We start from the raw sequence: 27,707 nt of genomic DNA, 5'->3' as shown, positions 1-27,707 counted from the left end.
TTTTTAGTCGTTTTTCGAAAAAATTTCTACGCCAAACTCTCTCGCCTACTCTGATAAATCAATTGTAAAAACCTAAGGACCGAAAGTCTATCTCAGGGCCAAAAGGCTGGCCGAGCCGCGAGACGGCCTACGCCTCCGGGCTACGACAACTCCCTCACCACCTTTTGCCCAAGGGGCAGCTTAGGCTTCGAGAAAGTTTTTTGCAAGTGATATGTTCAGAGATGAGACAGAGGGCAGAGGCTCGGAAATACAATAAAAATGATTAAAAAGCGTATACACACGAGTACTTTAAAAGGCCTCGACGGCCACAAGCGTTATGATACGGTAACATAAGTCCTAATCTATTTACATGACCCTTTTGGCCCAGGTCAAAACTTAGGGTCGCCACCGTCGGTGGTCAGCATAGGAGGAACCACCTCCTCTTCGAACAACCTGGCCAGTGCCGTGCCAGGGGCCTCAGCCGCCTCCACCAGCTTCATGACCTCCTCCTCGGCCTCAACGCGATCAAGCGGTAGCCAATGGCAGGCGTCATTCCGTGTCTCTGAGGAACAGCCCCAAAAGGCGCACCCACCATCGTCAGCCGATGGGAAGGGAGTATCCCCCACCTGATTCCTTTCAGACTAAGGAACTAGGCACCGAGCCCGTTACGGTCCAGGGGTTCGAAGGCTGGGCCCCCAAGGGTCTCGACAGCCGCCCCAGGACAAATAGAGTCAGGGATGACTATGGGCGAGCCCGTACATGGCTGAGGCCCAAGCAAGCAATTGCTTGGGATGCCCTAAGTCATGTCCGAGATCGACAGGGAGGTCTCTGAATGGAATCCCACCACAGGGAGGCACCGAGCCCCTAGGGCCAATCGAATGGCCTTAGGACCCACTAGAGAAGCCCTCTAGTACTTTTGGAGTGCGTCTCTAGACCACCAGCCGACCCCTATCGAATGAGGCACGGGCCTCCACTTGAACTTACCCGATAACAGCTCACCGGAGGTGTCACTGCTCGCGCCCACCGAGGGTAGCCTGGCATTCTCCACCCCTCCTTCCAAATGAAAAGGATGTGTGAGGGCCACACAAAAAAGATAGGGGAACTCCTGATCGCCCTCTTGCTCCGAGTAGAGGCTCAGAGGCTCCTCCTGCAACTAACCCGATTCCCTTTAGACTAAGGAACTGGGCACCGAGCCCGTTACGGTCCAGGGGTTCGAAGGCTGGGCCTTCGAGGGTCTCAACAGCCGCCCTAGGACAAACAGAGTCAGGGATGACTATGGGCGAGCCCGTACATGGTCGAGGCCCAAGCAAGCAATTGCTTAGGATGCCCTAAGTCATGTCTAAGACCGGTAGAAAGTTCTCTGAATGAGATCCCACCGTAGGGAGGCATCGAGCCCCCAGGGCCAATCGAGCGGGCCTAGGACCCACTAGAGAAGCCCTTTGGTACTTTTAGAGCGTGTCTCTGGACCGCTAGCCGACCCCTATCGAATGGGGCATGGGCCTCCACTCAGACTTACCCGATAATAGCTCACCGGAGGTGTCACTGCTCGCGTCCACCGAGGGTAGCCTGGCATTCTCCACCCCTCCTTCCAAATGAAAAGGATGCATGAGGGCCGCACAAAAAAGATAGGAAAACTCCTTATCGCCCTCTTGCTCCGAGCAGAGGCACGGGGACTCCTCCTGCAACCAACCCGATCCCTTTAGACTAAGAAACTGGGCACCGAGCCCGTTACGGTCTAGGGGTTCGAAGGCTGGGCCCTCGAGGGTCTCGATAGCTGCCCTAGGACAAACAGAGTTAGGGATGACTATGGGCGAGCTCGTACATGGCTGAGGCCCAAGCAAACAATTGCTTGGGATGCCCTAAGTCGTGTCCAAGACCGGCAGGAAGTTCTCTGAATGGGATCCCACCGTAGGGAGGCATCGAGCCCCCGGGGCCAATCGAGCGGCCCTGGGACCCACTGTAGAAGCCCTCTGATACTTTTGAAGCACGTCTCTGGACCGCTAGCCGACCCCTATCGAATGGGGCACGAGCATCCACTCGAACTTACCCAATAACAGCTCACTGGAGGTGTCTCTGCTCGCACCCATCAAGGGTAGCCTGGCACACTCCACCCCTCCTTCCGAACGAAAAGGATGCGTAAGGGCCGCACAAAAAAGATAGGAAAACTCCTGATCGCCCTCTTGCTCCGAGCAGAGGCTTGGGGGCTCTTCCTGCAACCAAACCGAGACCCAGCGACCCGAACTCGCACTCAAAGGCTCGGCAAAACCCCTCCTTCCGAACGAAAAGGATGCGCGAGGGCCGCACAAAAAAGACCGGGAAACTCCTGATCGCCCTCTTGCTCCGAGCAGAGGCTCTGGGGCTCTTCCCGCAACCAAGCCGAGACCCAGCGACCCGAACTCGCACTCGAAGGCTCAGCAAAACCCCTCCTTTTGAATGAAAAGGATGTGCGAGGGCTGCACAAAAAAGACCGGGAAACTCCTGATCGCCCTCTTGCTCCGAGCAGAGGCTCGGGGGCTCTTCCTGCAACCAAGCCGAGACCCAGCGACCTAAACTCACACTCGGAGGCTCGGCAAACATGATAAAATCCCTCATTTAACAGGGAAAAAGCCCCTGGAGGAATAAAACCATTCCTCCAGGGCCTCGGGGGCTACACCCGGCGGGTGCGCTCGCGCGCACCCACCGAGGCCTCGAGCACAAAACACAATCCCGACGGGAGCTGCTGCAAGCCAAGTCTCGTTAAAACCTCAGGGAGAGTGCTCGTACTCCCCCCGAGGCTCGGGGGCTACTGTCGGATACCATAAAAAGGGGTACCCTAAGCAAGAACCAAAAAATTGCTTAGACCTTGTAAATATTGAAGCCAAGAGACAACGACGAGGCCTCGGTCGATTCTCCGATACGCCCGAGGCCCGCGCCGCAAGGCCTCGGATGAGGTACCAACTCTCTGCCTCGCTCGAGGCCCCCTTGCCCGAGGCCTCGCCCCGCAAGGCCTCGGACGAGGTACCGATTCTCCGCCTTGCCCGAGGCCCCTCCCGAAAGGCCTCAGACGAGGTACCGATTCTCCGCCTCGCTCGAGCCCTGCTCGGCAGCTACCCCGTCATCGCCGCCTCGACCGGGACGTCACGTCCAACTAACGCAACCAACCACTCCCGTGACGTCTGCCGAACGACGGCTCGACACAGCGGAGTGACCGACGAGATGGGAGTCGCATCAACGCCATGCCGTCCGGGACAGGATGGGGCAGGGGTTACCGGCCGCTGTGCTCGGCACTGTGCCCATGACTGACACCCATGCGGCACTGTGTTGCCTAACCCCACCTGCTCCGAGGACAGTGCGACGTGGAGAGTCATGTCCGGGTCCCTGTAGCCTCGGAATCCGCATAAACGACCAATTGCTCCCTCCGAGCATCGGCTACCCGCCTCCGCACCCCTATAGCCTCGGGACTCGCGCCCGCCGAGCCCCCCCACAATGGTTCAGCCTCTGCACCGATGGGGCCTCGACTCTCTACGCTGTCGACATACAGCGACCGGCACGCCGTCCACAGTCTGCTCCATGCCCTGCATCAAGCCATCGCAGGAGCCCCCACGTCACATAGGATCGGACGTGACCGGCGCATCGCTCTAGTGCACCGAGGACAAGACAGCTCCGTCGACCATGCCGCCACAGTGACCAGCACAGGGCTCGGACATACCGCCTCCGCCCACAAAACGCCACGTAGTGAACACATGTATCGCCCTTATCCTCCCCTTCAACTATAAAAGGGAGTGACCGGGGCCGTTTCTATGGCACGCGCGAACGTAGAGACTCACGTAGGCTTAGACAGACACACACGCGCAAGCAACACGCAACGCTCTGTAACACACGCATTTCTCACGGCAAGAGATCAACATCTCAAGCAACCCACGCCGCTTCACGCAGAGACCTGGGACTAGCTCCCTCTCTCGTCCTGCTTGTAAACCCCTACTACAAGCACCTCGGTGCAAGTAATACAAGATCGCTCTTTCAGACTGGACGTAGGGCACCTATTGCTTGAACCAGTATAAACCTTGTGTCTCTTTGCATCACCATCTAGGATTAGGGGCACGCAGTACACTTTCACTAGTTGGTTGAGGATCCGCCGATCCAAAACACCGACAAGAGAAATGTTAAATGACTAAATTGAAAATAAAAAGGTTGTTCATAGGTCAACGATACACATCATATTTACTATATTTAGACACTTAAGATTAGACAATTAAGAGATTTATTTGAAAAAACATTTTAGAATTGACTAAGAAGGCTTGTTTATTTAATTTCTAATGATCAGTAAGAACTAATGAGAGGTACTAATGAAAATTGTGCATCATTAGGGGGGGTCCAGGCCCCCCCCCTCCCTTGTCTCCGCACCTGGTGGAAGGAGTGGGTAGAAGCGCGGGGGTGTCGCCTAAAACTATTACAAGGTGAATAAGTTGTTTATAAGGATGCTAGAATTTGATACCGTGGTTATGCGCAGTAATCGTCGGATCTTTAAATTTAAATGATATTATGAGTATAGTACATATTTGAACCATATCAACAACAATGTAGATAAATCTCATAGAAATCCCTAATGACAATGTTAAGATAATAACGACAAGAAATTAGAATTTTTAGTGAAGCGGATCCAGACTCTCGTGCTCCTACGAGTTATAGCAATATATTTGTTAGAAGCTATAACTATAAAGTTCGACTCTAAGATAAACTAGATGATACCCCGCGCGTTGTTGCGGGAAGTTTATAGATTGTTTTAGATAAAAACTCATGGGGTCAGAAAGACAGACTTTTGTGTTGAAAAATCATGTAAAAATATGGTAGTGCAATCTTACTAAAGTGACAGGACAAAAAAAGTATGATTTAGTTAAAAAATATTTGAGGGCGGAAATTAATTAGTAAATTAGAAAAATGTCATAACTCATAAACCATGGTTACACTTATGCCTCAAAACTAATAATTAGTAGTAAGTTGCATCAAAGGATAATCCTTCAGCACCAAATCTCGGCAGCAGCGACTTCTCTAGCACCAAGCACGCATAGCTTCCCAGTCGCCATGCCACTGCCACACTGCACCACCTCCAGCCCACCATACGCCCATACACCTCCACCATGTCGATATAGGCCTTCGGTTCGCTGAAAAAACAAACCGAAACACTGTTCCGACTGATTTATTATGAGAGAAAAACATCGTTCCAGATAAAAAAATAAGCTGAAAAATACGGATTATAAAAAAAACGATCAAGGCCACGATCACTGATTTCATGTCGAGGACGCTCACTTTCGCTCAGGTCATAATGATAGATCATATAATCACTGATTTCACGTCAAGGACGCTCACTTGCGCACAGGTCATAATGATAGATGCCAATACTATACGCACCCTGTACGCGCGCCATGTGAAATGAGGCCAACATGTACTCGTGGAAGAAGTGCCTAAGGAGCCAGGAGCCTGTTGATGTAGGGCGTGTTTGGATGCCATCCTCGCCTAAGCTTACCTGCCAGGCAAACGATCACAGCCCCAGGCGATCGAAATCAAACGCATAGGGATGCTGCCTGGCGTCTGAGCTGCCTGGGAGGTCGCATCCAAACATGCCCAGTGCTCGAGGAGGCCGCGCTGGGGCGCCAGGCCTCCTGCTCCATCATGTCCATGTGGTGGAAGGCGTGCTGCTGCCGGAGGCTTTGCTCGATGACGCGCATACACGGGGCGCCCTTGAGCCCCGAGATGGTGCCATGCTGGCAGTGTCCTTCTCGCCCAGCAGCTCGGACATATTCTGCAGCTGTGACGCGATGGCATCCTTGAGGCATCGGAAGTTATATATATATATATATATATATATATATATATATATATATATATATATATATATATATATATATATATATATATATATATATATATATATATATATATATATATATATATATAAACTACTGCTCTGCAGTTGACCATAGAATAACTTATTCTGTGGCCACTTTGAGTTACGATAATTACCATGCTAATTTATGAGATTACAGTAACTCCTTACTAAGTGATTTACTATAAGAGTTGTAGTAACACGAGTATCGCATATTCATTTTATCATAAATTGGTATAAATATTATCGTAAATCAAGGTGGTTATAGAATAAGTTATTCTATGGCCAGCTGCAGAATAGCCTCACCGCATCTCGATTGCTTCTGCGCTAGGCCGCCGGCGCCTTGTATGGGTCGTCATGCTGAACCCCATCATCGAACTGAAGTTCAGCTCCATCTGCATCTGGATCATGCATATCTCCCGATCAAACAAAAATTACTTCATCCGTAGAAAAGCAAAGCAATCGAGATGTGGAAAAGGAGAGCTTGGAGAGGGGAGGTGAATGGCTCATGCCATGCAAATTGTGACCAACAGATGCATGAAGGGTTATAAATACAACTATGAGTCGACCGCTCAATTGCCTGCAGTTCCCGGTGCATTCAGTCTGCTCGGCTGGGGCTGAAACGATCGTATACGATCGTGGATTATTACTGCTGGCTAGTTTGGTATGAAAGAAAAATACTATCCTAACTGAAAATTTATCATCGTTTTTATTTATAACTCTCACTAAATGTTTTATAAATAGAAGTTTTATAATCTGTTGTCATAGCTTGGAGAGGGGAGTAATCCATAAGTTAAAAGTATCAACCAACAGATTCCTTTACGCTGCAATCTTAGTTTTTATTTATAACTCTCACTAAATATTTTATAAATAGAAGTTTTATAATCTGTTGTCATAGCTTATATATCAATGCTTCGTCATGTCATGAATAGATATTTATTTTCGTTGTAACTCTGATCACATGTTTATATAACGCTGTTAAATTAAATTGTTCATAACTCTGATGTTGTAGTAAAAATGATGTAAGAAATGGTTAAAAATGATGTAAGCTTTATTCTCTCATTTGTGATCCTGATGGAAAAATATGGATTTTTCGGGTTCTCCCTTGGGGTGTGCTCGACAGAACGGCCTGATGTAGCTTACATTTGGGGTACTTAGTGTCTAGTGGAAGACAAGCGCCTCCGTAAGTGAGTTATTTCGGGCGGTTCTGCCACATCTAGTAAGTTAACAAAAAATAACAACATTGAATTTTCTACTTCTCCAACAATCTCCTATAATAACTTTCTAAATATTTTTTCATAGGGAACCCTAAACTATTTATAACCAACCAAATCTTTTTTAATAATTTCTATATCTCTTATTGTTTTTTCATATGAAATTCTTTGTTTTCTTAATTTGCACATGCATCCAGTTTACTTCGATCTTCCGAGAAAAATGTAGGATGATATGGAGTTCCTTTTCACTATGAAAACTTACGAGTTGGAGATGATATTTGGTAACTTTTTATTTTTAAAGAGCTCTTTTATTAACATGGAGGACACTTTTTATCTTTTTTTTTAAGTTAAAATAAGGAGTTGTTTTACAAAACTAATGGAGATGCTATACTATTACGTATTTGGATTATACTGCCCGTCAGTAATTTTCAATAGTACTTCAGTTCAGCTGTCAACACGTGTTAGTGTCGTTCTTAATACCTCTGAAAAGACCCCTGGGTTAACAGACATCGCAGTTTCTACGGAGTCCTGGACGCTACACCTGAGCTGACATGACGCGTCCATCGCCGTCGGCCGTGATGTGAAACGCGAAAACGGAAACGGAGCTGCCGCCTTCCACCGATCTCTCCGGTAATAATGCTGTGACAAGTAACAGACTGCATTAAACTGGTCGTCTCACAGAAAGTTTGTTGGTTTGGAATCATAAACCGATCCCTATTATAGTCACAGTTGCTTTCGATTACATAAACACCTGCTGTCCGATGGAGTGAGACCAACAATTCTGGTAAACAATCTGTGAAAATGGTTACTCTCAAGCAACAGAAAGAATGTTGATTTAGTATAGCTTGATAACAGGACGGTTGGTCGATACTTATGGATATTTTATTTAAACAAAAGTAATCAATACCTTTTACAAATAAAAAAGAATATTCTTGAGGATTAATAATGGCTACTCGTTCCCCTCAAAAATAAATAAATAATGACTACTCGTTTTGCAGACCTCAGTTCAATATGATTCCTGGTGGTTGATTGAGAAGGAGGAACAGTTCTAATAACAATTTATGGAAAACTGGAAACAGGTACTCGCAAATAATTCGACAATTGTCAGGGCTGGTATAGTTTGATAAAACAAACTGTTGGTTGATACTTTTAACTTATGGATTAATCTATACAATAAAAAATATTGTTTTTTGAGAGTTCTTACCTCATCCGTCATCACCACTACAGTTATCTTCTTGTTAAGCTCTGCTCTGCTGCTATCCAATTCGCTGGTCTGAAACTTGGTTGAAACTAGTTGAAAAATACTGTTCCGGCTGAATTGTTGTGAGAGAAAAACATAGTTCCGACTGAAAAAAGCCGAATAAGACCTAGGCTTCTACTGCAGTAGATTCAGTATAAACTGTTTTAGAATGAACTAAACAGTTTATCCCTCCAGGTAAACACTCATCCATGCTCTTCCTAGTTTCTGCAAATCAAGCGGACAAGTAGTTCTGCGATATTTGGCCTGTGCGCAGTAGCCCTGCAATTTGAAAGGCAGCGCTTCTCGCGTGTTCTATAATTGTTTTTCTCTAACGCACAGATATTGTTGTTATATACAATTGTCAAATCAACAGAAGCTGCTAAGGATTGATTTAATTCTAGATTGGACCCAGAATTAACAGGTACACACAGGCTCTAGTTAATCAATGCTTATGTGCAGGTCATTCGAGGTGAAAGGGATGATGATTGCTTTCTTCTGGACGAGGTAATAAACAAGAAGGAAGCAGAAGTCACACATCGAGACAGACATAAGTCACTGTTGTAAAATTATGAAACTGATAATCGTTGTTTTTGAGTACAACCTTCCATCTGTTTCGAGCGGTTCTCGGCTGATGGTTTTTGCGGCCGATAAGTCGGCTGATGCTGTTTTGTTGTAAGAGAAAACACTGTACCATGCTTGATAAACTGGGCTAATAAATTCAAGCAAACAAGGACAATTATCTTTATGACCAAATGACAAATGGAACATTTTTTATGAGAAATGGAGCAGCTTGAAATTTAGAAAGAAAAGGAATAAGAAAGTGGAAGGCTGGGGCGGAGCCAAGATTTAGATACAGGAGGGGCTGAATCATCGACTGTCCACAGAAAATATATGGTACCACTATCAAATCTTGATGTCAGTTTAAAAATTATCATTTTCATGTTGGCTTAAAAAAATTACAATAAATCGCCAGGATTTAACTTGCTAGATCTATTAGTTTTGCAATAAACTATACCAAATTCATAGAGATGTTATTATTCTTTTTATTTAGAGAAATGCTAAATGACTAAATTGAAAATAAAAAGGTTGTTCATAGGTCAACGATACACATCATATTTACTATATTTAGACACTTAACATTAGACAATTAAGAGATTTATTTGAAAAAAACATTTTAGAATTGACTAAGAAGGCTTGTTTATTTAATTTCTAGTGATCAGTCAGAACTAATGAGAGGTACTAATGAGAATTGTGCATCATTAGGGGGGTCCAGGCCCCCCCCCTGTCTCCGCACCTGATGGAAGGAGTGGGTAGAAGCGCAGGGGTGTCGTCTAAAACTATTACAAGGTGAATAAGTTGGTTATAAGGGCAGTTCCAATGCTAAAAACTACACGTAGGTTTCTATACCTATTAATTTCTATAGACACTATGTATAGAAACTATGGTTCTAAAGAATAGTTTCTACTGAACAATTTTTTATCCAATCAGATACATTCTCTCTCAATTCTCTACCAATCACGTACTTTTGTGTCTTGTTTCTCGTGTAGACATGGTTTCTAACTTAGACCTGGTTTCTATGATTTTTGTTCTTTCTCTTCATTAACCACCTTGCTACATCAGCAAAACGCTTAGGTGGCAGTACAATTAATGTCTATAGAAACTATGGTGGTTTCTGTATTAGGAGTGCCCTAAGGATGCTAGAATATGATACCGTGGTTATGCGTAGTAATTGTCGGATCTTTAAATTTAAATGATATTCTGAGTTTAGTACATATTTGAACCATATCAACAACAACGTAGATAAATCTCATAGAAATCTCTAAAGACGATGTTAAGATAACAACGACAAGAAATTAGAATTTTTAGTGAAGCGAACCTAGACTCTCGTGCTCCTACAAGTTATTAGAAGCTATAACTATAAAGTTCGACTCTAAGATAAACTAGATGATACCCCGCGCGTTGCTGCGGGAAGTTTATAGATTGTTTTAGATAAAAACTCATGGGGTCAGAAAGACAGACTTTTGTGTTGAAAAATCATGTTAAAATATGGTAGTGCAATCTTACTAAAGTGACAGGACAAAAAAAGTATGATTTAGTTAAAAAATATTTGAGGGCGGAAATTAATTAGTAAATTAGAAAAATGTCATAACTCATAAACCATGGTTACACATATGCCTCAAAACTAATAATTAGTAGTAAGTTGCATCAAAAGATAATCCTTCAGCACCAAATCTCCGCAGCAGCGACTTCTCTAGCACCAAGCACGCGTAGCTTCCCAGTCGCCATGCCACTGCCACACTGCACCACCTCCAGCCCAACCATACACCTCCACCATGTCCATGCCTGTTCGCTTTGTGGTAAACGATCGTAGATTATAAGTCAGAACAGTATTTTTCTCGTTTCAGCCTAAACCAACAGTCTGACTGATTTCATATTGAGGACGCTCACTTGCGCACAGGTCATAATGATAGACGATACAATCACTGATTTCATGTCGAGGACGCTCACTTGCGCACAGGTCATAATGATAGATGCCAATACTATACGCACCCTGTACGCGCGCCATGTGAAATGAGACCAGCATGTACTCGTGGAAGAAGTGCCTAAGGAGCCAGGAGCCTGTTGATGTAGTGCTCGAGGAGGCCGCGCTGGGGCGCCAGGCCTCCTGCTCCATCATGTCCATGTGGTGGAAGGCGCGCTGCTGCCGGAGGCTTTGCTCGATGACGCGCATACACGGGGTCGCCCTTGAGCCCCGAGATGGTGCCATGCTGCCAGTGTCCTTCTCGCCCAGCAGCTCGGACATATTCTGCAGCTGTGACGCGATGGCATCCTTGAGGCATCGGAAGTGCCTTCTGCGCCAGGCCGCCGGCGCCTTGTACGGGTCGTCATGCTGAACCCCATCATCGAACTGAAGTTCAGCTCCATCTGCATCTGGATCATGCATATCACCCGATCAAACAAAAATTACTTCATCCGTAGAAAAGCAAAGCAATCGAGATGTGGAAAAGGAGAGCTTGGAGAGGGGAGGTGAATGGCTCATGCCATGCAAATTGTGACCAACAGATGCATGAAGGGATATAAATACAACTATGAGTCGACCGCTCAATTGCCTGCAGTTCCCGGTGCATTGATTGCTGCGAGTGGATTGGGTGCAGCGGTTTGCATGTGGATGCAGCTAGGAAGGAGAAATGGCAAACGGCAAGGCGTGAAGGAGAATTGGGTAGCGCATGAGTCCACCGGAGACCATGGGTCATCTGCGCAGCAACAGAACAGGCGGATTGATGCTTGCGTTCACGTGAAGGACAACAGGCGGAGGTATAGATGTCAACGGGCCCATTCCCCAAATTCCCGCGGGGAATTCACCCATTAGGGAACGGAGATGGTATGAATTCTATCCCAACGGGGGATTAAACGGGACTGAAGTTATCCCCGTCGGAGATCATGGGGGCGGGGATGGTATTCTGGCCCCCGTCCCCTCTCCCCGCGGGGACCCGATTCCAAAGGCCCCATATACTGGCAATGTCCAATACCTGTGATACATAAGCAATGTTGCAACCCTAGCTCCTGTCGAAACGATCAACGAAAACGCGAAATGAAAGTTACATTTCATAGTCCCGTTATATCACTTAGGGTTTTAAACCAATTTTTATTAAGCGAAAATGCTATAGAACATATATGTGTTACTTAAATAAAGTTTGAAGTGCAAACTTTGTAGATGACGATGAAATACCTGCGGTCCATGAGGATCTCCACGGGGACTAATTCCCCGCGGGGATGGGGATAGGGATGGGGAGAAAATATCCCCCGTGGCACTTGACGGGGATGGGGATGGGGAAAATTTTCCCCACGGAGACGGGGATGGGGAGACACTCCCCGACAGAGAATTCTCCGTTGACATCTGAAGGCGAAGGTGCATTCCTGGGTGGACGGTGTGTGCGAGAAGTGAGCCCCTCGGTGACGTGGCTTCACCAAATTGCAGAAAAATATGCTAATAAACTACAAGCTACAACATAATCATTTCAACTCATATAAAGTCGTCTATGTCACTGCACAACAGCATATCCCTTGTTAATTTGTATACAGGAGAAACGAGCTAAAACGCCCTCCATAATCCAAATCCGTTGTTCTCGAAACTCGTCGAAGAGCCGCGTGTCACAGGCTCACCGCTTTGCTACTTCTTCAGGGTTTATGCATCGTCCAAGCTGAACACGTCACCCTTGCCAAGGGTCCTTTGGTACTCCACCAGGCTCTCCGCCGCTTTTAGCGCTTCAGTACGCGGCGCCGGCGCGCAGCCATGGCGATGAGCTGGATCCGATCGGCTCTCAGGAGGGCCCTCATCGCTCCGAAGCCGCGGGGCTCCCGCCAGTTTGCTGCCACCGCCGCCGCCGGCGAGACGCAGACCGAGAGGGTGGCGGCGGAGATGGTCCGCTACGCCCTCGGCGGCGCCGTGCACCGGAGCTCGCCAGGTTCCCCCTTCGCCCACCCTCGATTTGCGCTAGTCTGCATTAGGGTTTTGAGGAACTCGCTCATGTGCCCTGGACTGCTGTCGCTGGCGTGCCAGAGGAGGCGATGCGGATACTGGAGCAAGGCGCCTCGAACCTGCAGGGCGGAGGCGAGGGCAGCGCCGAGGCTGTGGGCCTGCTCATGCTCGCTATGTCCACGCTGCTCTACCGGAGGTACGGTGCGCTGCACCACTCATTTTTGCGAACAATTTTTTTTTACAAATTTCGCGGACTCTGTAAGGCTGCAACTTGGTGGATCCGGCTTGGGCCAATTGATCTTGATCTGGGCGGCTAGTTCTAGAGTTTTAGCTTTGTATAGGTGCAGCAGTTAGGATGATTTTGGGCATATATGATAGTATGATACTAGAGTGTGGTGGCGAAGCTAGAGCAAATTGGAGGGTGTGCATAGCCCCAAGGGAGGAGCCACTGCCTGGCCACCCCGGTCGGCTGGCCAGGCTCCTCTGCGCGATGTGAAGGAAAAATTTATTCCTATTAAATAGGAACGCTGCATTTTTCGGGCTGCTAAAAGTTTGTGGCTCCGCCACTGCATAACCCCCTCAGTTATATGTAGCTTCGCCCCTGCTAGAGTGTGTGTCTACTGGTTTGCATATTGGCAATGTATTGGTGCATGGTGATAGTCCAGATGATACATCAACGGCTCTTATTTTGCACTTTGGCTTTAAATCCAATCAAAATTTTGACAGCTTTCGCTAACCCTGTAATATGGTGGTTTGGGCTCTTATTTTTGGGTCAATTTGGCCTCTGACCTTAAGTTGTTAGATTTATATATCTGCGGCATTCAGGAAGGATTTAGGCATAGCACACATTATGTAAAGAACAGAGGATGAGTGGATGTGTCTTCCAGAGACCAGAGTGCAAATTGGGCTATTGCTTATGTATTGGTTCATGAGGTAATCTGAATCTGGAGGATAAATCAATGGAGGATATACCTTTTATAGATGTTTTGCTTTAACATTACAACTACCTAATATGATAAATCTGTTTTGGATAGTTACTGCTTTCATGTGGTGTAATTAGGTTGAGCTTTTAGCAATATATATAAAACCCCCAACTGGATCCTTGATTTGTTTTCCAGTTAGATCATCCATCTTGAGCAGAGTTGAGTTATTTCAGTAAACTCATGTTTTCTTTGTGCAGTGGAAGACGCCAAAATGCAATGGAAAAGCTCAAAGCAACCCAACAAGTTGCCCCTTCTGCAGCTTTCAGAGGTGATTTCACAATTCTACGTTTATATAAGGGTAATTCTGTATATTGGGTGGGTTGTACAGACTGTAGATGCTTATTGTTTAAACATTCAATACAAATAGATTGTAAGTACTACAGTATCTTATGTTTTTTTGGTATAGGTATAAATAAGAAACAAATGCTATAGATACTCAAGCATTCTTATTTAGTGGATGATGATCCTTTGGCTTTCATGTGCCAAAAAAAGAAACACAACACTAGAGATGTCTCTGAGGAAGTTGCCCGAAAATAGAAGTGAACAAGTTTTAGGTCTTCAAGAGATAGAGTTGGGGTTATTAATATAGTCAAAACTCTTTGAATGACATTTCTGATGGGGATTGTTAATTGATTGTGCAGTTACAGCGTGGGAAGCACTAATGGGATTACACATGGAGGCAGAACAGGTTTGGTACTAGAAGCTCATTTAGTCTTCAGTGTCCTTATGTGAGGTTTTAAAGTATTTTGAATACAGGAGATGTCCTACTTGATTTCCCCAGATGATTCAGTTGATCTGTCATTCAAAGATGATAGCAAATGGTCTGATCAGGACCATCTTAAATTTCGGGTTAATGCTATCAGAGGACTTGTTGCACTCCTGAATGGAGAAACTGAATCAGGTTCTTTTTGATGTCATGAATGTTGTCGTTAGATCAGACTACAAAATTTGGCTTACATTTGCTCTTTATCAGCTGCCCAGCTGTTTGTTGATTGGTGCAGAGACTTCTCTGGAGGCGAAAACCAAACACGTATAACTATCTTTGAAACAGAATATTCACATTTTTCTTTTCCATAGTGAGTACTTGAGTCTCATTGATGGCCTTTCCTCAGAAAATGCTGCCATTTCATATGGTGAATATTTGCATTGTGTTGGGGATTTTCAAATGGCAGCACAAGTGTATGAGAAAATTCTTGAGGCATTTTGCATGGATGATATGTCTGGAAGCCTTTTAGCAGCTGGAAACATGGTTCCTGAGGAGGCTTCTCTTGGGGCCACTTGCTCATATGGCCAGCTTTTATCTCACTCTGGGTGAGAAATAGAATCATCTCGACCATTATTCTTTTGTTATATATTATAGATTAATAATCCCAATATTTGATTTATGAACCCACAGAGATCATTCACCTTTTGGATTAATATCGTCCCTTTTATGGGGGCTCACCTTTTCATTGTAATCCAGGAAGTTTGATGAGGCAGAGGATTATCTCACAAGAGCTCTACAGAAGGCTGAAGAACAATTTGGTTTGTCACAATAAGTTTGTTAAAGTGAATATAAGAACATAGTTGCATTCAAGTACTTGACCACAATTGAATAATCATATAACCTTTAATCCATGTAGGTGCAAACCACCCAAAGGTCGGTATTATATTGACCTGTATAGCTAGAATGTACAAGCTGAAGGCAAAATCGGAAGGTTCTACTTCAATTATGGTCCAGGAGGTCTGTAAATCCTTCACTCTTTGAACAGTTTGTGTTCACTCCAAATCATTATGAATAACATTTATCCTTAATTCTCTCTTCTCCCTGCTCGTACTTGTGAGGAACTTTATTCTATCTATGTGACCTATACGTGAACACAATATATCTAATCAGCTGTTTGGTTGCAGGGATTGTACAGGAAGGCCCTAGAAGTATTGAAAGCTCCTGCTATTAATTCTGAGGGTAAAAACAATGATCTTCTATCGATGACAAGGTTCCTTTTGACATATTGACATTATTTTTATTTTGCAGGTACCTGCAAGCAGGTCGAATGGGGAGATATCATCTCCCTGGCTAGAGGTTATATTTTTAAATTTGAACTATTATTATCTAATTTTTTTAGTATCTTCTACACTAATGCTCTTATATTAGAAATTAGTCCATGAAACTCTTAACATCAGGTTACTTAGTAGTTAGCACAGTAATGATGATGCCATGTTGTTTGTGATCTGTAATGATGATTAGTTCAGTATTTGAGTTTGCTATCAAGCTGTTACAAAGCAAACTACCTGTTGCAGGTTGCAACAGGTGGCATACTGTTTATAATCTGGTGTCACTACAATCAGTTGCATTTGAATACAGAACTGCATCTTCATACATTCTGTCTTAAGAACCTTATTCCACCGTACCTTTATATTCTAGTCCAACAGGTTTGCATTGTAACCCTCATACGAGCTAACTGTGGGAAATAATGATTTCTAATCATTTTAATACTGAGTTCCATTATTTGCTATAGGTGTTAGCCCTCAATTAACTAATTTTTCAGTTAATTGATCTAGAGCAGATCCATGTCTATCCGTGGATTATTCTATGCCCATTCTTGTCTCCCATCGATCTTTAATAAGCCTTGCATTTGCCGGGTCCTGACAAATCTGACTACTGCATCAATTTAAATATAAGCTATCTTTGCTACCAGTTCTTGTGTATATCAATAATTCAATATTGCTTATGCGAATTGTTACCTTTTGGCCCATTCTTAAGATTTTGAGACAATACTCAAACTAACCTCAACTTGCAGGTGAGTACGCAGAGCTGTTATTAATTCAGTCTAACAGGAAGGCGGAAGGTGAACGGATGAAGCAATGGGCAGAAGATGCTTGGAGGAACCGTAGGCTAACACTAGCACAAGCTCTAGAGTTTTCAGAACCTTCAAAGCCGACTCTCATTGTTGACACCCGGATCGGCAGGGTCGTGTAGCTTCAGCCAACAATCTCATGAGATGTACGTACCATGAAGCAATCCGAGAATGCACCTCATGTAATATTTCGAAGTGTTGCTCCCTGTGGACTGCCTGCGCTTTGCAGGCAATCCGAGAATGCACCTCATGTAATACTATTTCGAAGTGTTGCTCCCTGTGGACTGCCTGCGCTTTGCGGGTTCGGAAACTCTCGGCCACGGGCGTACCTCCTGTAGGACGCGGCTCCCTGTCCTGCCTTCCTCCTGCTTAGTGGATCTGCCTCTAAAAAAAGGAAAAAAATATCACTTGGGCTGTGGTGTCCTTTTCAACTGTTCCAAGCTTCTCACAGCACTGCACCTCCGGCCGACCTTGCCACCGCAAGGTCCTGCAGTAGGGGGCTCTCTCTTCCCCACTACCTTCCCAACATGAAGCACTTGCTCTGGCGTCTCTCCCTCCTAATTGGCCCTTCCCGTGCTGTTCCTCTTACGAGACACCCGACCCCTTCCCTTGTTGCTCTGCACGTCAACAACGCACCACCATTCAGCGCCGCGTCCCCACTCACCTTCGCCCGTCGCGGAAGTGGAGGCCTGCGCTTGGGGAGGCTTGCTGCACCTGAGGAGGCCTGCGCCTGTGCCCCCATCCACCTCACGTCGTCGGCAGGAAGGGGAGGCTTGCGCCACTGCAGTTTCCCCACCAAGTAGGTTGTGGCCGTCGACAATGCTGTGTTTTTCAAGTGTTTTCTAGCGTTTTTAGACATGTTGCAAGCCTATGTTTCAAGTGTTTTAGTTGTTTTAGATAGTGTTTCATACGGATGTTGCAAAAGTAGACTGGGATGTTGCACATGTTGTAATAGCTATACTCGTATGTTTCAAGTGTATGTTCCGAATATTTCATCTGTTTCCAGACGAATGTTGCAAGTTTTTATTTAGATGTTGCATATATAGATGCATGTTGCAAGCATATGTTCAAGTGTTTTTAGGTGTTTCATACGTATGTTTGCAAGTGTTTTATTTGGATGTTGTATATGTTTGTAATGGTTGGTTTTCAAGTGTTTTTCATGCGTTTTCGCAAGTGTTTTAGACGCTTGTTTCAAGTGTTTTATCTGCCTTCTTTTGTATGTTGCAACTTTTGTATCTAGATATTTCAAAAGTAGATTAAGTGTTGGACATGAGATGCGCGTGGAAAGTGGCTGGCGGCGCTGATGACGTCCAGGGACGTTGCGGGCCCACTGAAAGGTCCTTGTTTGGTTTTGGTAATTGAGTGACAACCTAGGTGGACTAATTATGTTTAATGTGAGATATACATGTGATTAGTCCACAGGATATACTTGTGTGAGCGACTCATGCCATGACGGTGAAGATGGCTTGGATTTGTTGCAAGGCTCACATATGTGATGAAGGAGCTCATTGCATATGAGACATGACATTGAGTTATGTGGCTAAGATGGAGAAGATCAAGACAAGGCTTGGCTCGATGGACTAGTTGTAAGTGTGAATGGCAAGTTGAGTGATGACTTGGCGCCGATGGACCGAAGCAACGGTGAAGAGAAAGTAAAGTCAAGATCGATGAACCAATACGGTCACGTGATGATATGAAGTGGATCATATCATTTGTGATTGGTTGGTGCATGTATTGCATCAATATTGGAGGAGATGGAATGGAATGCGTAAGGCAAAGGTATAACCTAGGGTATTTCATTTCATCGGTCATAGGTGTGTAGAGAAGTTTATGACCAGATTTTGGATAGATGGCCGTACTATCAAGAGGGGCAAACTTGTTTGCATATCGGTAATCTAGTGCCACTCGAGTGATCTAACTTTGCATCGTTGCTAGGATCGAGTGGTGTGGTGAATTGAGTGATTAACTCCTTAAAAATGGTTGTAAAAATACTAACACGCTTGCAGATGATGGTGTACACTTGATGGTGTTGGCACATCTGTAAAGGAGATGAAAATAGAGAAGAAAAGTGTGCTAAAATGATTGGAGGAGAGCACACATGCATTGCAAAGAGAGAGAGAGAGAGAGAGGGAGCCTTGTGTGTGCTCGGCTTCTCTTTCATTGCATGCACTTTGAGAAGGGTAAAAATAGACAAGCATTGCATGCCATCTAAGCCAAAGAAAGGAAGTGTGGGGCTGCATGCTTGCTTTGTTGACCTAGTGAAAGAAGGCATCGCGTGAAGTGAAAGAAATGAGTGGTCGTGGTGACCGAACGCTGGATTCATGAAAGGATCTAAACAATGCCTAGAGGAGGTGAATAGGCGTATCTAAAAATTCTACACAAAACTCAAGGTCACTTGTCAGCAACTGTCAGAAGTCCCGACAGTTTGGGTTGGAACTCCCGACGTCATCAGAAGTTCCGACGCAAACCATCAGAAGTCCCTATGCCTATGGGAAATGTACTACAAGTGCTAAAATGAACTTTGTTACCACCATGCTTATATAAGTGATGGGTCCAAATATATCCATGTGAAGCTACTCCAATGGTCTTTTGGTAGTTACAATATTCTTGACGGAATGTTTAGCTCCAACTTGTTTTTCCGCTTGGCATGCGCTACAAATCCTATCTTTCTCAAAAGAAACATTTGTTAGTCCAAGGATATGTTCGCCTTTATAAAGTTTGGCCTAGTTCCTCATCCCAACATGGGCAAGTCGACGATGCCATAACCAACCCTTGCTAGATTTTGCCATTAAACAAGTCTCGGGATTTACTATATTTGATGTAAAATCAACCAGATAGAGTTTCCCTTTTAAATGACCTATAAATGCAATAGAGGAATTCTCCCTTCTATAGACTTCTACACCCTTATCCGTAAAGAGACAATTGTATCCCATCTCATAAAGTTGTGAAATGGACAACAAATTGTATCTCAATGAATTACTAGTAAAGCATTGGAAATGAAATTATCATTTAAGATAGCAATTTTACCCAAACCAAGAACTTCACCTTTTCCATTGTCACCAAACACAATGTTTCCACTTGGTCATGACTAGGTTAAAATGATGTGAACATGTCGTTCTCTTTTGGGCACCAACATACTTCACCACGATCTTGCCATCCTTGCTCCAACAACACATGTAATCACTAGCATAGCACCGTGGAAGTGGTGCTTGTGGCTTGGGGGACTCAGATTGCTTTGTCTTGATTGTCTTGTTACTTGTAGGTTGGATCTTGGTAATATAGACCTTGTTGTTGGCCTTGCACATAAGCTCATCAAGAGCAACGCCCTTGTTGAACTTCACATAAGGCACACCATTGATCATGTTCCTTTCATTGGTCCTTCCATCATACCTATTGTAGCCAATGCCTTCCTTGTTTGATAGGTGCCTTGATGACTTATATATAGTCTTGTTGGATTTCTCTTGACACTTGCACCCATTCTTCAAGATCATCTTCAACCTATGAATCTCCTTGTCTTTCTTCTCTATCTCAACAAGGTTAGTTGCATATGTATTTATATTAATTTTATAGCATCTTTTACAACCATTACTAGTGGAGACATTAGAGTCTTCGGTTGCCTTAGGAGAAGTTGAAGTGCTAGCCCAAAGAGGACTATAGTTTAGCTCAAGATTTTGGTATTGTTCTTCTAAGCTTGTGAGGCTTTCTTGAGCTATACTCTTCTCATTCTCGAGGCTATCTACTAGATCATTAGCTGAGAAATGTTCCTTAGTCAATTTCCCAATTGAGTCATTGGCTAAAGACAATTCAACGGTTAACTTTTCAACCTTCATCTTTTCCTCGATGATAGAGGCTTTAAGTGCAATGTTCTTGTCTCTCTCTTGATTGATTATGTCTCCTTACATCTCCAAGCATCTATCCCTCTTCTCTAATTTCTTCATTAGCATTTTTTTATTTTAGTGTAGGACTTTCTACCAAATTTTTTTATCATGGTTGCTTCAAGTTCTTATATGTTCTCATCACAACTATCATACTCATCACTAGAGGGATCGGATGAGACATGTACCTTCTCCTCCTTAGACATGAGGCAAGTTGGAGTGTAGCAGTCGTTGTCGATGAGGTTGGAGAAGAGCCTCGGTGATGAAGATAAGTTGGGGAAGAGTTTTGGTGGTGAAGTCGAGTCGGGGAAGAGCATGGTCGGTGACGAGGAGTGGTGCATGTCAATGTTTGCATCTCCCTTCTTCTTTTTCTCATCATCACTTGAGTCACTATCATTTGACTCCCACTCTTCACCAAGATGAGCTTCACCTCTCTTCTTGCCTTTGTTCTTCTTGTCTTCATCCTTGTCGTGCTTGTGCTTATTCTTCTCATTAGGACAATTGGCTATGAAGTTACCAGTTTGGCCACAACCATAGCAAAACCTCTTCTTGTTCCTTCTCTTCCCATCATCGTAAGTCTTGCATTTGCTCTTCTTTTTTATAAACTTTCTAAAGTTTCTAATGATGAGTGCAACTTCTTCATCGGACTCTTCTTCCCTTGAGGAATCATCCTTCACTTTCTTCTTCTCTTGACTAGAAGATTTGTCTTCACGAGCTTGAGTTGCCTTTAGGGCTGCTGTCGGCATGAATTTTTTTCCCGTGCCGAGGGCACACGAGCAAGCCAGAAGGGTTCGCTCAATAGAGCTGGAGATCCACCTAGCTTTAGTGCAGGGATGGTCAATCCTATGCACTCCTCCCAAGACGTACCAGTCAATTTGACCCTGCAATTGACAATGAGAGAAAACTAATCAGTAATTTAAGGCAGAACATGCCGGTGTTGCTAGACAGTCCCGAATGTGCGGCTCTAAGAGTCGATATGGAAGGAAATCGACTAAAGAGTCGATTCCAGCATACTCATAAGAATAAATCAATTAAGGCTCATGAAATTATGGAAGATAAATCGGTTATCACTTAGGATAGATCTCGTTATTTAGACAAACATTAGTCAATGGCAAAAGGATGTCAATAACGATTAATTTATGCTAAGCCAATGACTGCAAGTAACTGAATCCCTTTTTATATAAAAGAAACAACTCATCATCATTTAACCATTTAATAAAGATAAATCTAATGAACATATTAGATCTCATCTATTGATATGACCAGTGGGGCATGAGGCGGAATCATGCAGGCCATAGAAACAACACTAGATTTGACGACCCTAACTTATTACTAATATCAGTGGGGCATGAGGCAGAATCATGCAGGCCGTAATACAACACAAGATCATGGGGCTAACACATCTTTCAACCTATCTTTACTTCAACGGTCTCATGACGTGAACTGTTCGTGAAAGCACTCGATATCGGCTAAAACAGCCGATTCAGGCAAGCGCACAGTTAAGGTCATGCCCTATCAGGAACAAATCTACTGAGTAACGATCCCCACTCCATGGTGCTAATAGTGGGGTGTGAGGCGGAATCACACAGGCCATGATAACGGGCCATGAAATGGTTTTCATTAGCCAACAGATCTACTCAAGACAAAACACGCCTTAACCGCACGCTATGCACGATCAAGATTGACATAAAACGACCGATAAAACATAACTCATCGTTTAGAGTGCGGATTAGATCAAATTTGGATTAACAAACGATGGGTTAAAAAGGATATAAGGCCGATCTAGATCAATCCCAATCGGGAGAAGTGATATTGCTGCAATTAAATAAATAATGAAAGCAATAAGCAATATCGGTAACTTAATGAATCTATCTGAAGGAACGCCACCCTTAGATAGAGCCAATAACTTGACCTTAATCTAGTTCGAGCAGTGGAGGTCGATCGGATCGATGCAGCCTTACTTGAATTAGACAATAGTCGATAACTAGCTTATACCAGAGTCATAGTGGAGGTCGACCGGATCGATGTAGCCGTACGAACAGAAGTATAAGCCATGATGGTACTTACAGACAAGCAGTGGAGGTTGACCGAATCGATGCAGCCGTACTTGCTAAAGAACTCACCGAGATCTACTCTACTCCTACTCCTAAGGGGTGCCCAAAGCTAAAAAAAGTAAGTAACTTGTATTTGATTGATTGTGTCCTTTATAATAGCTAGGGTTTGATATTTATACCTGGAGCCTAAACATGAATCCTACTCGAGCATGACTCATTACAATATTTGGCATAGAAGAAAACATTCCTAATTTAAGATAACTTGGACCCTAATCTTTCCCTTTTTGTAGAGTCCGATATGTAGTTTCCTAGCGCCAATCGTAGCTCATCATCGCTATCTGCTGACGCCATCCAAAGATATTCGACTCTAGAGTTGTATCTGAATCAGCTGATATCGATCATTATGCAATCGATTCCTTGATTGGCACGATTTTGGAAGTTTCGAGCTCCCACGCTTTTCTCTCTAAATTTTGGTGTAAACACATGCCCCCAATTTTGGGATAAAAGTGATTTTATTCCAAAATTCCTATTTATTTGTTTACCACGCCGCAACCGTTTCGCTCTAAGATATATGCACAACTCCTGACTTCCTGGGCCAAGTCTTATATAATGTCCCAATAGTATCTTTTTCGACTTACTCGACCTATTTGTTTTCCCCTTCTTTCTCGAGCAAATCTCAACAGCCGACGCCGCCATCGCCAAAGCTTCAACCCTAGCAAATCTTTCGCCCTGTTAGGCCCTTATTCAAGCAGCCTTCCTCAGATTCAAATCTACTTTGGCTTTGATGGCGACCATCGACCACGTCCCTAAGGTATGCTTTCAAATTCCCATTCTCGAAATGTTGGTTGTTATCCTATATTTCCTTTGTCCTTAAATTCATGTTATCCAATTTCTAGGAAATGAGGAACAAAATCTTAATTTCATCAGTTGTTGCTTCCAATGTTTATTTTCTTAGGCCTATGGGTGACCCTGATCCATCTGATTTCGTCCATCAAGAAACCAACCAAATCCCCTTCAAACAGTCTACAGTGGATTTGTCCTCTTGAAATACCAAAACTCCCTTTAGAAATTGGCCTAAAATGCCCAAGGGGTGGAGAGATTGGTTCCGTAGGGTATCCGAGAAAAGGGCGGAGATTGGGAGGTGTATGATTTAAATCAATGTTTGACACTCTCATTGTCCGGGATAGAGAGGAATGATTCACTCTTGATTCCCGCATTTATTTTTGGTCCAATGCCTTGAACACCTTCATTTTCAGTCATGGCCCGATGACCATTACCCTGGCCGATGTGTACATGTTGACCGGCCTTAGAATAACTGGATCAATGCAGCCTTATGAGTACCTGAGCGCTGGTTCTAAGAGATTAGCCAAAATATCAGATTGCTCAGGATGGGCTAGTTATATTTTGAACCGTATTGGAGACGAATCAACTGTCAGTGAGAGGGAATATGTGGCTTTTTTGAATATGTGGTTGAAGAGATTCATCTTCTGTGGGTCGTCTTGTGGCCGGATTTACAATTATAAGCTTATGGCAGAGCATCTGGCAGTAGGCAAGGAAGTCCCTCTTGGAAAGTATCTGCTAGGGGCTACTTATCTCTGATGTATCAGGTAACTATCCAATTACTGAAGAACGAACTAGTGCATACTATCAGTGGCCCTTGGTGGTTGATATAGTTATGGTTGAACCTGTATATGCACAATATTGTAAGGTCTGATCTCAGAAACCTCAGCTTTTCTTCCTCCAACTTTGATGAGGAATATAAGGGTGAAGAAGGAAGAACCCACCAGTGCTCGAGCTATGGCAAGGCTGCATCGGCCGTAGTAAATGATGTCGATGTGGGCCATCTCTTCAAAAAATTTTATAGAGGGTTTGATGCAAAAGTCTTGACTTGGCTGCCATATGATGAAGATGAAAACAATGAGTTGATCTTTCCATTTAAATTCTGATTTGAATCAGGCTGTTTAGATGAGACAGCGGCTGCAATCTTCAATTCTTTTATCAAGTCTTGTGTCCTTCCAGCCGAATTTTGTCATGGCCATGAAAAAATGGTTACAGGTTCCTTCACCTCAGGCAACCTTCCAACTTATGAGTTCTACAACCCTTCATTTGTGGCTCGTTAGTTTGGCCTTGGTCAATTGCCTCCTTAACTATTCTTCAAGAACACACTGAAGCCACGGGAAGATATTAGTAAGGCGATGAAAGCCTTCAGAGTCTTTCACTTGGGATCAGATCTTTCTTCCCTTCGTTTGCATGACTAGATCAGGGCTATCTTATCTTCCACTCCTTTTGATTTCTGGTGGTAAGAATGGTGCTCCCACCTCTTCTGTGGGCTGGTTCACCCTTTGTGCATAGCTCTAGATGGGGAATTTGCTTCTGATAGCGAGGTAACTCTTTATTCCCTTTTTAGAGAAATTACTTGGTGAATTCTTCTGCCAACTGTTCTAATTGACTTTTTAGGATGCTGAATTTGATCCTCTGAGCTTGGATAGGAAGGGGCGTCCTATAGATTACCAACCACCGTGTCCAGTTTCAAGAATGGGATCGGCTGCACCTTCGCTAAAGAAGTTGATGAAAGCTCATGCTGCCTCCCCTATCATGACATATCAATCTTCAAAGCATAAGGTAGCTCAAGGGACAACCCAGAAAACTACTATTGGGAAGAGACTTCGGAGAATGAGACCATCAGCTGCTCAGGTAAACAATTTATCTTTTTCTTAAAAATGTTATTCAACTGCTGATCCTGTTCTTTCATAGCTATCGAGCATTGCATCCCAACCTGCTCTAGGTGTGGGATTGCTATCCTAGGGGTTTGACTCAGCACCAACTAAACCCCCATTGGCTGATCCTCAAGAGGAGCTGATTTCGGTTGAAATAACCGATGCTTCCATATCAGCAGAAAATGTGAGTTTTATCCTTGATGCTTGTCAGAGCATTTTTTTTAACTCTTGATCTATTCGGCTTCCATTCTTCATCTAGCTTTTTACCATGCCAGGTACTTCCTGAGGAAACACCCACACAAGAGCAGGAGCCTGACAGTTCACTTAAGGATCCTGCCAATGTTGAATGTGATCCTATTGATTCCCCAGCTCAGCATGCAACTGATGGTAAGACCGTTAAACATCCCTTTTATTCTTCTGCAATAATTATGAACTAAAATTTGACATTGTAGATACCAATGTTGAAAGCTTAGAGCCGATTTAACCAGATGCTATTGGTGCACCATTAGCTATTCCTTCTCTTCAGATAGAGGCTACTGCAGAGAAGGTACTGTATCTTCTTTTCCATTTATTTGTTATAAACTGATTCAAACCTCCTAATCAAGATTTTTGTATATACAGGTACTCAATCTTCCAGCCCTGAGGCACTCTTTCAATCTTGAGAAGTATTTTGATGAGGATGAAATTTGGTCGTCAGCCACTTCCTCCAAGGAAGCCTTGCTGGAAGAAACCAAAAATCAGCTAAGAGATGTTCTACCAATGTTCAAGAAGAACATAGCCGATTTGGTCCAAGATACTGATCCAATGCATAGGGTCTTCTTGACCATCAAGGGTAATCCATCCCCAGCTCTCTCCAGAGTCTTGTCTCCTTTCTCTATCTTTGAAGATCAGGTCCTGAAGGTGAAATAGGCTTAGAGGAATCTGTTTGATCGTGAAACTTTATTGGCCAAGGGGAACTCTAACAGGCAAGAGCCTAAAGAACTATCATAGTTGATTGATCATATGAAGAACTCCTTCCTCAGTATTGATCTAGAATTGTCTCAGTTGGAAGCTAGGCGTGCAGAACTTGAGAAGGAGCTGGAAAATGTGAAGGTTGCCATTGATCGTCGTAAGTCCACCCTAGCTCAAATACCTGATGCCATCCAACAAAAGAAACAGGAACTGCTGGCCAAGGTCAGATAAGGCAGAGCCATCTGAAGCAGCCTCGAGAGCATTCCTATATCAGTCGAAGAAGATGAGCAACATATTGCAGAAGCTGATGCTATTCGGCTAGAAGTGTTGAAAGCGATCTAGGATGTTTTAGACTTGTAATTCATGCACCAACATATGTTTTGCGTAGAACCAATGATGGCCATACTTTCTGTTGTCTCACTGTGTTTTCTTTGTTCCGTCTAAAGAGCCGATTTTGAAAATAGCCGATTCCAAACTCCTAATCTTAATCTCATTTGGGTCTAAAAACATGACCTTTATTAAGAGAACCCTTCGATCGTCTATCCTTAGTCATCCAGTGCCGTATTCTCCTCAGTATTAGCGAGGTTACGCTTTGCCTCCTATTAGTTGTTGTTGCCTTTTGCACGTCCTGAGGCATCCACCCCTTTGTTCCATAGCTTCAAATACTAGCCGAGGGCTCTGGCCTCAAACACATCTGCACTTGCAACCATTCCTATTCCTTTGCTTTTCTTTGCCCTCACAGAACTCTATAGTGGCCTTTCTCTTTTCCTATAGATTTGATCAACTTCATGGCCGGCGAGGAGAATCACGGCAAACGCGTGGTGGAGGAGGTTCCGGAGGAGAACATGCTGGTGAATCAGCACCTCCAACGCATGAGGTGAGATCAACTTCTGTTTGTGACGATGAACTATTCTGACTTGCCTACAGGTTCATTGTGACTGATAGTCTTTGTCTTCTCCCTAGGGCCGGCAAGCCCTCTGACGCTGCATCTTCCGCGCCGGCTTTGTCGTCGGATTCTTCCAACTCATATAACGGCGATGATGCCCGGTGCTTCTTCCAAGAATGGAGGGCGGCCGAGGACCATTATTTCAAGGAGATTCAAAAAATGGCCAGCTTGAGATCCGTCTAAGGGTCTTTGAAGCGGCCCTTAATGTGGCTAAAGGGGAGGCCAGTGCTATTCAAGCGCGACTAGCTGAGTCTGACACCACGGTGGCAGGTAAGATGAGTTCCATGAACGCTTCTATTTTGATTCCCACTGTCTTTATCTTGATAGTTTTCTGTGATTGCCAGCCTTGACGGTGCAGTCGGAGTCTCTCCAATTGGTGGCGAACGTGGCCGCTGATGCCGTCAATGCTCGGGGTTCCCTCATCAACGCTCGCCTCCAAGACATACCGGCCCACGTTCGGGAGATTGCCCTCTATGGCGTTCGTCATGGCACGTCGATGGCGCTAACTGTGGCGCAAGTCCAAACCGGATATGAGCTTCACGCCATGGAGACAGGCTTCCCGATGGGC

The 27,707-nt window shown here is 44.3% G+C and overlaps 1 protein-coding gene across 1 annotated transcript; it reads left to right on the top strand.

The window, feature by feature from the left end:
* The first annotated feature begins 12,451 nt into the window (after window positions 1-12,451).
* Window positions 12,452-16,874, top strand: LOC136517273 (uncharacterized). Its single transcript, XM_066510809.1, has 12 exons — window positions 12,452-12,762; window positions 12,858-12,972; window positions 13,957-14,027; window positions 14,401-14,447; window positions 14,516-14,660; window positions 14,733-14,789; window positions 14,872-15,070; window positions 15,222-15,283; window positions 15,382-15,482; window positions 15,650-15,704; window positions 15,774-15,821; window positions 16,540-16,874. The coding sequence occupies exons 1-12, from the start codon at window positions 12,591-12,593 to the stop codon at window positions 16,716-16,718; spliced, it is 1,251 nt and encodes a 416-aa protein (XP_066366906.1). The 5' UTR covers window positions 12,452-12,590; the 3' UTR covers window positions 16,719-16,874.
* Window positions 16,875-27,707: the final 10,833 nt, after the last annotated feature.

Source organism: Miscanthus floridulus, chromosome 17 (assembly GCF_019320115.1).
Source record: "Miscanthus floridulus cultivar M001 chromosome 17, ASM1932011v1, whole genome shotgun sequence".
Lineage (NCBI taxonomy): Eukaryota > Viridiplantae > Streptophyta > Magnoliopsida > Poales > Poaceae > Miscanthus > Miscanthus floridulus.
The sequence above is the reverse complement of the archived record's forward strand: the minus strand, read 5'-3'. Positions and strand labels throughout refer to the sequence as shown.

Excerpts from the sequence above, each read along its gene's own strand:
- LOC136517273 (XM_066510809.1), top strand. The coding sequence starts at position 12,591 with ATGGCGATGAGCTGGATCCGATCGGCTCTCAGGAGGGCCCTCATCGCT. Across the intron at positions 14,028-14,400 it reads CCCTTCTGCAGCTTTCAGAG|TTACAGCGTGGGAAGCACTA; the intron begins GTGATTTCACAA and ends TTGATTGTGCAG. Across the intron at positions 15,822-16,539 it reads TATCATCTCCCTGGCTAGAG|GTGAGTACGCAGAGCTGTTA; the intron begins GTTATATTTTTA and ends CTCAACTTGCAG.